Below are 15,101 nucleotides of genomic sequence, written 5' to 3' on the forward strand. Positions count from 1 at the left end.
TAATCCCATGTGTCTATTGTTGCCATTATTGCCTGTACTTTTGGGGTCTTTTTTTTTTTTTTTTTGACATGCAGAGTTAGACAGTGAGAGAGAGAGACAGAGAGAAAGGTCTTCCTTCATTTGGTTCACCCCCCAAAATGGCCACTATGGGGATCCAAAGCCAGGAGCCAGGTTCTTCCTCCTGGTCTCCCATGTGGGTTCAGGGCCCAGCACTTGGGCCATCCTCTAGTGCCCTCCTGGGCCACAGCAGAGAGCTGGTTGGAAGATGAGCAACTGGGACAGAACCAGCACCCCAACCGGGACTAGAACCTGGAGTACCAGTGCCACAAGCGAAGGTTTAGCCTAGTGAGCCATGGTGCCGGCCAGTTTTGGGGTCTTATCCAAGAAATCATTGCCTAGGCACATGTCCTGCAGTGTTTCCCCAGTGTTGGCCTCTTGTAATTTGATGGTTTCAGGTTTTTGGCTAAGATCCTTGATAAATGATGAGTTGATATTTGTATAGGTTGTAAGGTAGCAGTCCAATTTCAAATCTCTGCATGTGGAAATCCAAATGTGTGCATTTGTTGAAGAGACTCCTTCTCTAGGGAGTGAGTTTAGCTCCATGTAACATTTTCAATTCAGACTATATAATGCCAGATCATAGAAGAATACTGTTTCTCACTGTAGGATGAAATGCTATAAAATATCTTAATACAGCAGCTCATTACTAGGACTAGGAAGAAGGTAATGATCAAAACCACACTTTACTTTGAAAGTATTGCAAAGCCAGGAAATATGGACTATGGTGTATCCCACAGCAGCTATCTCCTCTATAATGCTATACACTGTAGCCCATGCTCTCTGTGAGACCCTGATGGGGAAAATAGAAGTGGGGTCAATGTTATATCATAAAATGACTCTGACACAGGAAGTGATGTCATATAGAAAGCCTGCCACAAAGAGTAAGGAAGGGTTGTGAGCCTATTATTATTTACAAGATCACTAAGCATGCACATAAGCACAGGGTACACCCATTGGATTATATATGGATTTTTCTTGATTTTAACTCTAGCTTACATAAATCTAATACCCATTGTAGAACACAATTAGGAATTTCTCCATTTATGTACAGGAAAATATACTGATCAAATTATTTGAGTAAATCAAATAAATTTAATGTCTCACAGAAGAAATATATATAATCTGCATATACATATATGTAAATGGACATCAGCATATTTACTTGATTATGTAATTTCTGTGTTTAAGTACAATAATAGTTGACGCACCAGTTGTGATTTGGTAGCCTCATAACTAGAAAAGTAAGTATATAGGCCAAGAATGTTTCCAAAGATTATTGTTATTTATGAAGTCCTTGGTTCAAATTAGTGAAGACAAGATGATAGTTGTTTAAAGAATTGGCCATCCCACAAAGGTGTCAGGAGACTCAGAAAGTCAGGGCTAATACATACTGTCCAGATCCTAACTACCATCAGGACATTCATAATTATCTTTTTTGGTTGTAAAATATTTCCCCTATCATCTCAAAAGGTACCGGTATTATCAAGAAAAAAGAGTCAAAGTGCAGAGAGACAAATAAAACTCACGCATATTACTGTTAAACTCTACTGAGATGAAAATGCTATACAAATAGACCTGCACATACACAACATAAATGATTTATGAGTTTAGAACTACCAGGTACAGCCAGGGATGTACAAGCAGATTTTGTAAAATGTTTATTAAGAAAAATTATGCTTAAATTTCTGATTCATAACACCAAAATCAACTGATAGTTCATTCAATTTTGTTAAACTTTTAAAAAGTATGAAAATCAGAGTTACTGTGAGAGAGGGAGATACAGAGAGGGAAAGAAGAGACAGATCTTGCATCTGCTGATTCACTCCACAATGGCTGCAAGGACTTGGACTAGGCCAAGCCAACCCAGGATGCAGCAGCTTCAACTGTGTCTCCCATGTGACTACAGGGTCCCAAGCACTTGGATGCTAATCATCAGGGAAGTGCCAATAAAAACTACAGTGAGATTTCACTCCATCCCACTTAGAATGTGAAAAATGTGGATAATTACAAAGTCTGGTGAGGATCTGGAAAAGAAATCCCTAAATATATTGTTGATGAGAAAGATTGTAAGCTTATACAACCATAATGGAAGATAGCAGAATGAGTCTTCAGAAATGCAATACTAGTTGTATCATATGGTCTAGCTGTCCACACCTGGGAATGCATTCAAAGGAAATGAAATCAGCACATGAAGGAATAACCTATACTCCCATGTTTATAGCAGCTCAATGCACATTAGCTAGGATGTGGAATCATCTAGATGTCCATCAACTGATGACTGTATGAAGGAAATGTGACATATATACACACACACACACACACATATATACACATATACATACATAAAAATATATATGTACATGTGTGTATATATATATATATAATGGAATATTACTCAGCCATGAGAGAGAATGTATACATGGCATTTAAAACTGGAGGTCATTACAGTAAATTATATAAGCCAGACCTAAAATAATATCGAGTTTTCTCTTACTTCTGCTAGGTAATATACAGAGTATAAAATTGTGTGGTTGTCAGATCACTGGCTATTTAATAGTAACATAGTTTCACTGAATCATATCATGTTAATGACAAAATGCTCCTCTTTCACATGTTAAAAAAATTGAGTTGGGATACAGAGCTCCTTTGGGATACTAGCAATGCTATGTGCTGAATTTGGGTGTTGATTATGAGTGTGATGCAATGATGAAAACTCATTTATCTGTAGACTTTCATGCATTTCTTAGTATGTATACAGTTTTTAAATATTTTCAACATGTTCCATAGCAGAAATGTTTTTTTAAATGCTCAATAGCAGATCATAAATCCTCCACACACAGATAACAACTACAGATATATCTATGCCCAGTGAGGTATGAAAGAGAGCCCACTTTCCATCATGCCTGATCACTTGGAACTGCAATAAAAATACCTGAGGATGCCAACAGGTGTTCAATGCGTGTTCTGTTCTGGGAGATGTTTACCTACCATGGGAGAATCCTAGGTTGAGCTGCATCTCTTAGAGATCCCTTTTCTATTTGCTCTATTTACTTCAGTGGATCTTGTGGGGTGTGTGAATTTCAAAAATAGCATCATTGTCTCCTGGAATAAAAACTAAGCAAAGCTAGCAGTCAAATGATAGATCAGACAATTATAGCATCACTCCTATGTAATCCTGAAAACTACCTACATAAGTGATAAATATACCATTTCCAATTAGCCAGACAGTAATTATTTACTAAGAGATTTATGAACAATACAGCATCCAAAGAAAAGAATGTTCAAGGATTAGTTGACTTTTATATTTGGGAAATTAATTCCACTTAAATTATAAGCACAAAATGACAAATTCCCCATGACCTTCAGAGAAGCAACATAAAGAATGTATAACTGAAATGTGTTGTCAAATATGAACATATATAGCATCTAAATTGATAAACAAAAAGGAAGTTAGTTAGTGTGCACATTTTTAGGGATAGCCCTATCATATAAAATGAGATTGCTCTTTATAAGTTGATGGCCAGTTCTGTTTCAGTACTAAAACAGTGATTCCTTTTATGTTATATGAAAATATTTCTATCCTGAATTGTGTTTTTTTGAGTGGCAGAAAGAGAAACAGAGAGAAGGAGAGAGATTGTTGAGAGAACAACCTTTCACTGCTTCACCTCTCAATGCCCACAGTGGCTGAGCCTGGATTGAGGCCAGAGCCAGAAGCCAAGAAAAAAATTGACTGACAGGAACTGAATAACTCTGAGTTGTCACCACTCACTCAAAAGGTTTATTTTCCTGGGAATCTCAGCTACTGTCATGTGAGACAAACCCATCTTAATTGCTAGGACAAATGTCTAACCAATGATGGTTTTTAGTTTTGCTTATTTTCCAGTGTTGGAATTCCACTATCCTTTGGTTTCTGTTTACAAAATTTGAAAATGTGAAGAAACTCAAGAAAAAATGCTTTAGGATCCTGCATAACTGTGTTGGTTCTTTAAAGCTTTCAAAGAATTTTTATCAGATTTTATGAGTATAATGTAGCACTTGGGGGCAAAGATGCAGCCCAGGAGCCCTGCACTGAAGGCCAAGATGGAGAAGACCTCCACAGCCACCATGACCTTCCCCTTGGTGCTGTGGTAGACAGGCAGGAAAGTCACCCAGACACTGCAGAACATCAGCATGCTGAAGGTCAGGAACTTGGCTTCATTGAACGTGTCAGGCAGATTCCTGGCTAGAAAAGCCACAGTGAAGCTCACCAGGGCCAAGGAGCCCAGGTAGCCCAGGACACAGTAGAAGGCAGTGACTGAGCCCTTGTTGCAAACCAGGATGATGTGGCCATGCTCAGAGTGTGCATCTAACTCAATAAAGGGAGGATAGGTTCCCAACCAGATGCCACAGAGAGCCAGTTGGATCAGGAAGCAGATGGGAATGAGGGAGTTAGAAGCTCCTGATACCAGCAGTCGCCTCATTGTTCTTCCAGGTTTCAGTGCTTTGAAGGCCAAAATCACAGTGATGGTCTTGGCCAGCACAGTAGAAACAGCCACTGTGAACAAAAGACCAAATGCTATTTGCTGGAGGAGGCAGGTGGCTGTGTTTGGACGGCCAATGAAGAGTAAGGAGCAGAGGAAGCACAGGAGGAGGGTGATGAGCAGGATGTAGCTGAGGGTCCTATTATTGGCCTTGACGATGGGAGTGTCTCGGTGCTTCACAAAGACCCAGAGGACTGCAGCTGTGAGGACAGAGAAGCACAGAGCCACACAGGCCAGAGCCATCCCCAGGGATTCCTCAAAGGCTAAGAATGTCACCAGCTTGGGGAGGCAGTGGTTTCTTTCCATGTTTGGGTACTCATCATCTGCACACGGGATACACTGCTCTGCATCTGTGGGAAAAAGGAAGACTCTGTTTCCATTTCATAATTTTCTCCTCTATCCCTGTTAAGAAATATGGTCACCTTTGCAATGTCACATTGAGTCCAGCCTGTAGTGATGGATACCAAGAAACACTAGAGAAAATTCCTGCATTCCTAATCCAGTGAGAATGCCCATTTCCATTTGGCAGAAATTCATTCAAACAAGCACCTAGGCACATGGGGCTCTGTGAACTCATCTTATCGCTCAGAGATTTTATTTTAGTGTTTTAATTTCTATAAAATGATGAATTTCCTGTATTTCATATGGGCATGGATTCTTCCAAGCCCTCTTCACTACAGCCCCCAGTTACTTTCTCAGGAGAATCCTTTTATTCACATGGATTATAGTATTTATCTGGGGTCATCAGTGTTAAGGTTTTTCTCACTTATTCTCAAATGGAGATGACTTATATAAATCATTTGTCATTCCTGAGACCTCCGTACATTTTTCTCTACTCTAATTCCTACATGGACTCATCTTGTCAGTATTTCCATATATCTGTTGTGATACTGTGCTTGAATAAAAGAGAACTGTAGCTGTTTATCTTTCTGAGGTTATAAGAAAGTAAGTAGTATTTTCATCATGTTACCGAAACACAACTAGGTACTCTTGTTAAGCTGAAAGCATGACTTTCACCATTTTATCTCACGTGAACACCAAATTGTACACCACATTGTCTCACTTGAAATAATGCACTTCTGCTGCTACAGCATGAGAAAAGTCATTAAGAATAGGCCAGTTGGTGAATATGTCTCTCTTTCAAATGTCAAACAAACAAAAATAGGGTCATTGTTGTGGCATAGTAGGTAAAGCCACCACCTACAATGCCAGCATCCCATATGGATATTGTTTTGTGTCCCAGTTGATCAGTTTCCAATCCAGGTCCCTGATAATTGCCTAGGAAGAATAGCAGAAGATGGCCCAAGTACTTGGGACCCCCACACCCATGTGGGAGACCCAAAGGAAGCTCTTGGGTCCTGGCTTCTGCCTGGCCCAGCCTGAGCCAATGTTTCCATCTGGGGCCTGACAATTAGATTGAAATTTTCTCTCTCTCTCTCTCTCTCTCTCTCTCTCTCTCATTCTCTGAATCTCTGATTTTCAAATAAAATAGATAAATCTTTTTTTTAAAAATAAAAAAAAATGTTATTAGTAGGGCTACACTTGCAGTAAGAGTCCTACTTTGCTTTTATCCTTGGTGCTCATGCAAAAATACAAGCTTCTGTGACAAGACTTGTGATGTAGTGGTTAAAGTCACTGTTTGCGATGATGGCATCTCATACAGGCACCTGTTCATGTCCTGGCTGCTTCACTTCCAAACCATCTCCATGCCAATGTGCCTAGGAAACCAGCAGAGGAAGGCTCAAATGTTTGGGCCTCTGCAAGACCTGGAAGAAGCTCCTGGTTTCTTTCTTTGGCCTGGCCCATAACCAGCCATTGCAGCTATCTGGAAAGTGAATCTACCTGATGGAAGATTTTCTCTGTATCTTCTCTCCCTCTCTATTACACTCTCCCTCTATCTGTAACTCTAATATTGAAACAAATAAATAAATATATTTCGTAAAAAGAGGGAATATGAACATTTGCAAAAATTTAGAGGAATTCTCTCTTTCAATTCTTTTCAATGTATACTGTTTACTTTTAATAGAATGTAGGTGCTTCTGGCACCTGTCTCAGAGATACCCCAGGAATACATAGGCAAGGGTATATTGTACAATGGGTTAATGCATGATACTTTAGTTTTCTTTCTTTCACTAACTTTCTGCATGTTGAGTGTTTTCACAGAAACTTGAAGTCATTTTTCTGTTATCTTCTTTATACTTGAAACTATATATAGCTTGTTTGAAGATACTGAAATCAAAATATTTCTTGAGCAAAGATTATGTGAATTAAAACATCCTTTGGAAGAATTCAAATTATTAATACCATATTTATTCTACATTGAACAGTGGAACTATTTACCAATGAGACTTTTACATTTCTCAAAACATTTGGCTTTGATATTTTATTTGATGTTTAACATTCCTTAAATGTTTTTTGAGTTAGCAAGTTGCATCATTTTTAGGATGCTGTGTCTCTATATTGAATCTTGTTTTTCCTCTTCTACTGGTTTGTACATAAAGGAAAAGTGGTTGCATTCATTATGTGTACTGCACACCATGCACTATGTCAAAGAGGCAGCACAGAAAGTAATACAGTATTCCCATCACAATTCATGTGAAGTAGCTACCTGCTTATCAGTTGTTTATTAAAAAGTTTTGATTTCAAGCCTTCTAGATATCCTTAAAAACACAAATATTGTATTTCTTGTTTAGACCTTAGATCTCAATTTGAGAGTCTTGTCCATCATTGGATGGGAAAGAAGGATGACAGATAGAATTATTGTCAGCATTGAGCTTGAGGGGATAAGCACCACTAGACAACAGCTTACACTTAATGAGATGGCAATAGTGAGCATACAAGGGAATGGAAATAATGAGTGAAGACTATTATCTCATCGCAAATATTCTTGGTTTACTTTTTATAAGAAGCAGTTCAGAACCTGGGGTTCTCACAGGTAAGTTATATGTTTTCTACCTGTATGATTGGAAATGTCTCTTTCTGGACAAACAACGCAAGTATAGCAGCAGACATGTTTTCCTTCCTGTGGCATTTTCCTGAATCCTGGACCACACCTCTGGCTACACAAAGACTGAGGAGTCTGATGGGGAAAGAGAAGTGATGGTTATTGCTTTGCATGACATTAAGCACTGTGATAGGATGTCTCTAACTGCCTTTTCATCCCAAGGTCATCATTATGTCCTCCCCAGTCTGTATTTGTTGATTTTATTCATACATCCCATTGGAGTTTCTAAGATGCTCATTCCAGGTTTGTCAATTGACTGCCAAATATTATGAGGGCACCTGATGGGTTTAATTTTGCTCATCACTGGATCTATGCTTCTGGGCATTTGTCTCTTTATTGAATTGCTTCCTCTGAAATCTTTTCAGTTCAGTTTTTATGTGGTAATCATTCTCAGAATGTGTATGTCTGAGACTATTTTACATGTCTCTTTCCTTTATTGAGTAGATTTTACATGCAAGAAAAAATATCCAAAAAATATGATGACTAAGTACACTTCTATTTGTAGCTACTCAGAAAAAAGACAAGCCTACAAGTAAAAGATGAGCAAATGTTACAAACCATGGATTGCGCATTGATCTACTTCTAAATGTCTAGACCCAGGGAGAGCATCAATTCCTGATTCTACCAATGCATTTGTGGTATAACATACAATAGTCATACAAATCAGCCACAAAATTGCCTGGGGTGTATCAACAGCACAATGATGATAAATTTTTTATCACAGCTGTGTGGTGATATTCAGAAGAAAAACTGAACTGATTCACAAGCACAATGACAAAGGAAAATGGGAATAGTTTCTACAAATAGTCAACTCATAATTTACTTGTGTTCATACTGCATCAAAACATAATAATGACTCTCACCAAGTGATTAAAATATCACTATGCTTATAAATATATATATATATAATACATGAAATTTTTTCAAGTTATATAAGTAAAAAAAGTTGAAATAAAATTTTAGAATCTGTGTATACATGCATTTAGTAATTTATTTCTGTATATTGATCTCTGTCTCCATTCCTTAACCTTGCTCATTCTAGTCACTCAACCTCGGGATGCATAAATATGCCAAAAGTAAAAAACAACAATATCTAATACACATGTGCACTTCTAATACACACTGGTTCTTAAATGTGTAAGGAACACCATAACTTTGGAAGCCAAGATGTGAAATGAGAGTTGAATGCTTATTTAAATTCTCACACATAGTCTCCTCTCAGATTCTATTCAGAACCTCCATATGTATCCAATATTCCCATGGATCCACACCTCCTTAAATGCAACAGGCCATTCTATCATGTCTTCATTGAGGACCAACTCTTGGCCGTGTGCACTCTCAGAGGAAAACCCCAATTTTAATCAGCAAACGAAATCCAGCGGGAAAATTCACAATGTTGTGGATATCATAGTGTGCCATACGGTGTCTCATTTCATGGAAGGAAACATCCTCCCCAGCACTGTTGGTAAATTGGATTTTCCTCAGAAGTGGATGAAGCTGGAGGGGAGGCACAATTGGAAAGAGGGAGAACATTCAGATGAGAGGTGGGAGGTGCACATGAGAAATCCTGCTTTTCCCTCCTCTCTATCCTCAGAGAGTCTATTTGGTAAAGGCTGAGTTTTGTCTGAGTGGTCACCATATTGTGGGTTCAAGTGTGGGGAATTCTGCCTCTCCCCAATTAAAATGATGGGGAGCATTTGAATCCAAACAGAGAAATCACAGAATGTGTCCCACAAGGTGGCTGACCATGAAGGATTAGTCAGAGATTTAGGAAAGCTCATCTTAGTTCTTCCACATGAGAACAACACGGCTTTGTATGTGAGATATCTTGATCATTGTGATGGTTCCACAGGGGAGTGCAACTGTGTGCACTTTTAAAAGTTTAATCCTACCCCCCAAAATTATGAAATTCTCTCTTTTAAAAAAAAATAGATTCAGCTGGATACCATTATGCATAACGAAATATAGCCATTCCATAAAGAAAATATCAAATAATTTTTTTGGTGACAGGTACTATTTATAGAATGGAAGAAAAACCCACAATATATAAAAATGAAACTGTCTTCTCTGGATTTGGTTTGTGTTTATCACCCTTGTGTAAATTCCTGTGGAGTAGTAGTCTTTCTACTTTTCACTTGTGGAACTTATGATTAGTAGTGTATTAACCCTGCAACTTAAAGTAAATGGAAATGATGTTATTGCAAAAATTAAAAGGAAAATAGGAAAGGAAGTAGTGGGGATTGAGAAAGGAAAAAAAAGGATGGTTATCTTCTTAGAATTGTATCAATGAAATACATAAAATCTGTTCTTTTATATCAGAAAAAAATTTCTTCATTAAAGAAATTTGTGCTGTCTTGTGGTGCAGCAGGTGAAGCCACTTTCCACTGTGCCCAGAACCCCTGTGAGTGCCAGTTTAAATCCCAGCTTTTCTACTACTGATTCAGCTTCCTGCTAATGTGCAGTTGAATTTAATTAAATGAATTAAAAATTGAAGCATAATTTTTCTTAATAAACATTTTCCCAAATCAGCTTGTACATCCCTGGCTGCCCTTGGTAATTCTAAACTTATAAAATTATGTATGATGTATATGTGTAATTTATTGTAAAATATTTTCACCTTAGTAAAGTTTAATAATAATGTGCCATGACTTTTTTTTGACAGGCAGAGTTAGACAGTGAGAGAGAGAGACAGAGAAAGGTCTACCTTTTATATTGGTTCACCCCCCAAATGGCTGCTATTGCTGGTGTGCTGCGCTGATCTGAAGCCAGGAGCCAGGTGCTTCCTCCTGGTCTCCCATGTGGGTGCTGGGCCAAAGCAATTGGGCCATCCTCCATTGCCATCCCAGGCCACAGCAGAGAGCTGGACTGGAAGATAAGCAACTGGGACAGAACTGGTGCCCCAACCGGGACTAGAACCTGGAGTACCAGTGCCGCAGGCAGAGGATTAGCCTAGTGAGCCATGGTGTCATGACTTTTATTTCTCTCTCTGCACTTTGACTCATTTTTATTGCATATAATGCTACCTTTTGAGATGATAGGGGATATTTTAAAATCAGAAAGATTTTTAGCTGCTGTGGGATACAACATAGTCCATATTTCCTAGCTTTGCAATCATTCCAAAGAAAAGAGTAGTTTTTGATCATTATCTTCTTTCCAGTCTTTGTAATGAGCTGTATTAAGATACTTTATAGGCCAGCGCCGCGGCTCACTAGGCTAATCCTCCACCTTGCGGCGCCGACACACCGGGTTCTAGTCCTGGTCGGGGCGCCAGATTCTGTCCCGGTTGCCCTTCTTCCAGGCCAGCTCTCTGCTGTGGCCAGGGAGTGCAGTGGAGGATGGCCCGAGTACTTGGGCCCTGCACCCCATGGGAGACCAAGATAAGTACCTGGCTCCTGCCATCGGATCAGCATGGTGCCGCAGCCTGCTGGCCGTGGCGCGCCGGCCGCGGCGGCCATTGGAGGGTGAACTAATGGCAAAGGAAGACCTTTCTCTCTGTCTCTCTCTCTCACTGTCCACTCTGCCTGTCAAAAAAAAAGATACTTTATAGCATTTCATCCTACAGTGAGAAACATTGTTCTTCTATGATCTGTCATTATAGAGTCTGAGTTGAAAATGTTGCATGGAACTAAACTCACTCCCTAGAAAAAGACAGTCTCTTCAACAAGTGGTGTTGGGAAATTTGGATTTCTATTTGCAGAGATTTGAATTCAGACTGTTACCTTACACCCTATAAAAATATCAACTCATATTTTATCAAGGATCTAAGCCTAAATCCAAAACCATCAAATTATAAGAGGCAAATACTGGGGAAACACTGCAGGACATTTACCTAGGAAACAATTTCTTGGATAAGATACAAGAAATAAAGGCAATAAAGGCAACAAAATACATTAAGCTAAGTAACTCAGCAAAAGATACACTCATCCAAGTGAAGACACTACTTACAGAATGGGGGAAAATATTTGCAAAACATGGATCCAATAAAGTATTAATCTCCAGATTGTATAAGGAGTTCAAGAAACTTAACAACAACATAACCAAAAATCCAGTTAAGAAATGACCTAAGGATAATAACAGGCATTTTTCAAAGGATGAAATACAAATGGCCAAGAGAAATATGAAAAGATAATCAGGACTGCTAACCATTAGGGAAGTGCCAATAACAACTACAGTGAGATTTCACTCCACTCCACCAAGAATGAGTATTATCCAAAATTTGAAAAATAACAAATTCTGATGAGGATCTGGAAAAAAATACACCAATACATTTGATGGGAATGATTGTAAGCTGGCACAACCATAATGGAAGATAGTAGAGAAATTCCTCAAAAAACCAATACTAGTTCTACCACATGGCCCAGTTCTCTCACTCTAGTGAATGCATCCAAAGGAAACAAAATAAGCACATGAAAGAGTCACTTGCACTCCCAATTCTATAGCAGCTCAATGCACAATACCTAAGATGTGGAATCATCTAAATGTTCATCAGCTGATGACTGGGTGATGGAATTCTGATATCTATCTATATATATTTGTGATATATATATATATATATATTTGAATATTACTTATCCATGAGAAAAATGAAATCTTGACATTTAAAACTGGAGGACATTACAGTAAATTACATAAGCCAGGCCTACAAAAACATCTTGTTTTCTCTTATTTGTGCTAGTTAATATATAGAGTATAAAATGGTGTGGTTGTCTGATCACTGTCTATGTAATCTTAATATTGTTTCCCTGCAGCATACCATGTTATTGACAATATGCTCCTCTATCACATGTAAAAAAAGAAATTGAGTAGGGGATATAGAGCTCTATTTAGGTATTAGTAATGCTATGTTCTATTTTTCGGCATTGGTTATCAGTGTGATCAGATGTCCAAAACTATTTATCTGTAGACTTATGTGCATTTCATAGTATTTATACTGTTTTTAAATATTTTCAACATGTTCCATAGCAGAAATTGTTTTTTAAAATGTTCAATAGCAGATAACAAATCCTCCAAACACAGATAACTATTACAGATGTATCTAAACACAGTGAGGTATGAAAGAGCCCACTTTCCATCATACCTGATCATGCCATTCTCAACATGAAAACACGGTCATATGGTAATGCAATAAAAATACCTGAGAATGCCATCAGGTGTTCAGTGCATGTCCTGTTCTGGGAGATGTTTACCTGCCATGGAAGAATCCTAGGTTGAGCTGCATCTCCTGGAGATCCCTTTTCTATTTGCTCTGAAAGCATCTTATGGAGGGCATGGGCCACTGCATACACAGCATTGTAGATGAAATAGCTGGAGTCAGATATGGTCAGCATGTCAATGTGTCCTGGGAAAAACTCAAAGGAAGCATTTGGTGGGCAGACTCCAATTGTTCCACAAAGTGACCCAGGAGGTAAGCAGTGAAAAGCATGAAGCCATAGTTGACTGAGGAAGAAATCTTCTGGGTAGTGGGAAGGGTCCACTGTCTTGACAAAGTGGTTGAGGCCAGGGATTTCCCCCTTGTGGTGTGAAAATGAGAAGCCTCCATGAAAAGAGTGCAGCATGTGGTCTGTCTCCTTCACAACAATCTCCCACTTTGCAGCCATGATCCACACCTTCCCCAGGGTTAAATAGTATTTGCTTAGAAATTCCATGGTATAGAGGCTCCTCACATCACCATATAGAATATGCACATTTGCTGATGCAATTCGGATCCCCTCTAGGAAAGAGATTTCACTTTCTTCATACCTTGACTTAGCGTCAGGGAGCTTTACTGAATAGGCCAAGCAGACACCTTTCTTTACCATCTCAGCTTCAATATCCTGTAGGAACTGCTCTCCTTTCATGTCATTAGATACAAAGATCACCACCCAAATCCAGCCAAAATGTAGTAGCAAGGAGAGCATTCCACAGGCGAGAGAGCTGTCACTAGTGGCCATCTGATAGAGCGATGGAAACTTGTCTCTCTCACTTAGCATGGGATCAAAAGGACCGTATGTGATCTGAATGGAAAGAAAACCATGATGATCTGAGGTTTGTGGGTAGAGAAGACCACGTTCTATCATCTGGGTTCAGAGAAATCCATGCTTCAATGCTTATTGCTTTCAGGATTAGAATGGATATCCTCATTCACAGCATGCAAAAATGTGTAAGATACCTGTAAATCTTCATATTCATTTGAGGGAAGAAGAGTGCATGGATTTTGGACCAGGACATTGGTTTTTCCCACTTTTCACCCCATGTTACATCTGGAGATAGCCCCCATTGAAACTGGTGTTAATGTTTCCTCTGAGCCAAACAACCTTTTACTGTGTTGATTTCTTGATAGCTTGAATTTCATTAATTTTTCTGTCATAACCTAAATTGCCTTGAAGAAAACACTCACCTACCATCTCTGAGTTTTCTTAAACTTGCTTTTCAGACCAGAATCCTCCTATGCTACTCTACTGTGAGTTTGCTGGTAATGTGTGTAGATTGCCACCTGTTTGAAGTGGGTTTCCTTTAAGAATCCTAAGAATGTGAATGCAGACCCTTGGAGGTCGCTTGAATGGATTATGTAATTGGGTTCCTGACACCTAATTGGGAGATTTGAATTGAGTTCCAGGCCCCTCAGTTTTTCAAGGGCAGTCAGCAGCAGAACCATAATGGGTATTTGTTGACTAAACTAGTGAATGGGTGTACACTGTGTGTGTCTCATTGTTTCTCAGTTCATGAAACACACAGTAAGATTTAAATCTCTTTGTTGCACATGGAAAGTGAACTGGGAATGCTGTGAAGGAATCTGCTGAATGTGAAGAAGTCAGGATTGGAAGGGTGTGAAATCTCATGCAACTGTAACTCAGCCCCAAACACTCTTTAATGATCATTGGGGCTGTTATGTTCCGTGGAATCCAAAGGAAAGTACTGTCCCAGGTCTTCATATATCCATGTATAACATGGAGTCATCCTAGGACATCTCTGTGCTGTGGGTATTTCCTGTGAACAGTCAACAATCTATATTCCCAAGAGGTGGGGATGGATACATTGGCCCCAGAAGAGTATCTTGGTGGAGGCTCTCAGCTTCCACTGTTCCTTCCCTTTCTCAGTCTAAGGAATTCCCCAAAATCTTTTTCAACTAATAGTGGAATATGTCACTTGGCTTCCACAGGACCTTGCCCCAGATGTAACAGATCTGGTGGGAGATGGAAGTATTTCTCACCAGATTTCACAACCCATTTACCTGTGGGGTTTTGTAGAGCTCCAACATCGTTCCAATTTCAGCCAAAAATGCTGATGTGGTTCCAGCAATGATGGCAACTGTCTTGCCTTGTGTCTGGCAGGTGTAGTTAGGGATGAGATGATGCTTTCCAGTCAGCCAGTGCAGAGTGCTCCTCAGGGTGAAGTGACCACTGGTTACAGAATTGTAGAGTTGGAAATCCAGGGTCAGGTTGGGGAGGAGCTGGGGGTCCTTATTGATCTCCTGGATGGCAAAGAAGAAGGCCAGCACATATTGGTAGTTCTTCCACAGCCACCTAAAGAGAGGGGCA

General features: G+C 39.2%; 1 protein-coding gene across 1 annotated transcript; it reads right to left on the minus strand.

Moving 5' to 3' along the window:
* Positions 1-4,016: 4,016 nt before the first annotated feature.
* Positions 4,017-14,821, minus strand: LOC127482675 (vomeronasal type-2 receptor 116-like). The gene is made up of 3 exons (XM_089315567.1): positions 14,795-14,821; positions 7,536-7,659; positions 4,017-4,930 (listed from the first exon to the last, which is right to left on the minus strand). Exons 1-3 carry the CDS (start codon positions 14,819-14,821, stop codon positions 4,017-4,019), a joined length of 1,065 nt encoding a protein of 354 aa, XP_089171693.1.
* Positions 14,822-15,101: the final 280 nt, after the last annotated feature.

The sequence above is a fragment of the Oryctolagus cuniculus genome, chromosome 16 (genome assembly GCF_051225735.1).
Source record: "Oryctolagus cuniculus isolate XC-2025 breed Fujian yellow rabbit chromosome 16, ASM5122573v1, whole genome shotgun sequence".
NCBI lineage: Eukaryota > Metazoa > Chordata > Mammalia > Lagomorpha > Leporidae > Oryctolagus > Oryctolagus cuniculus.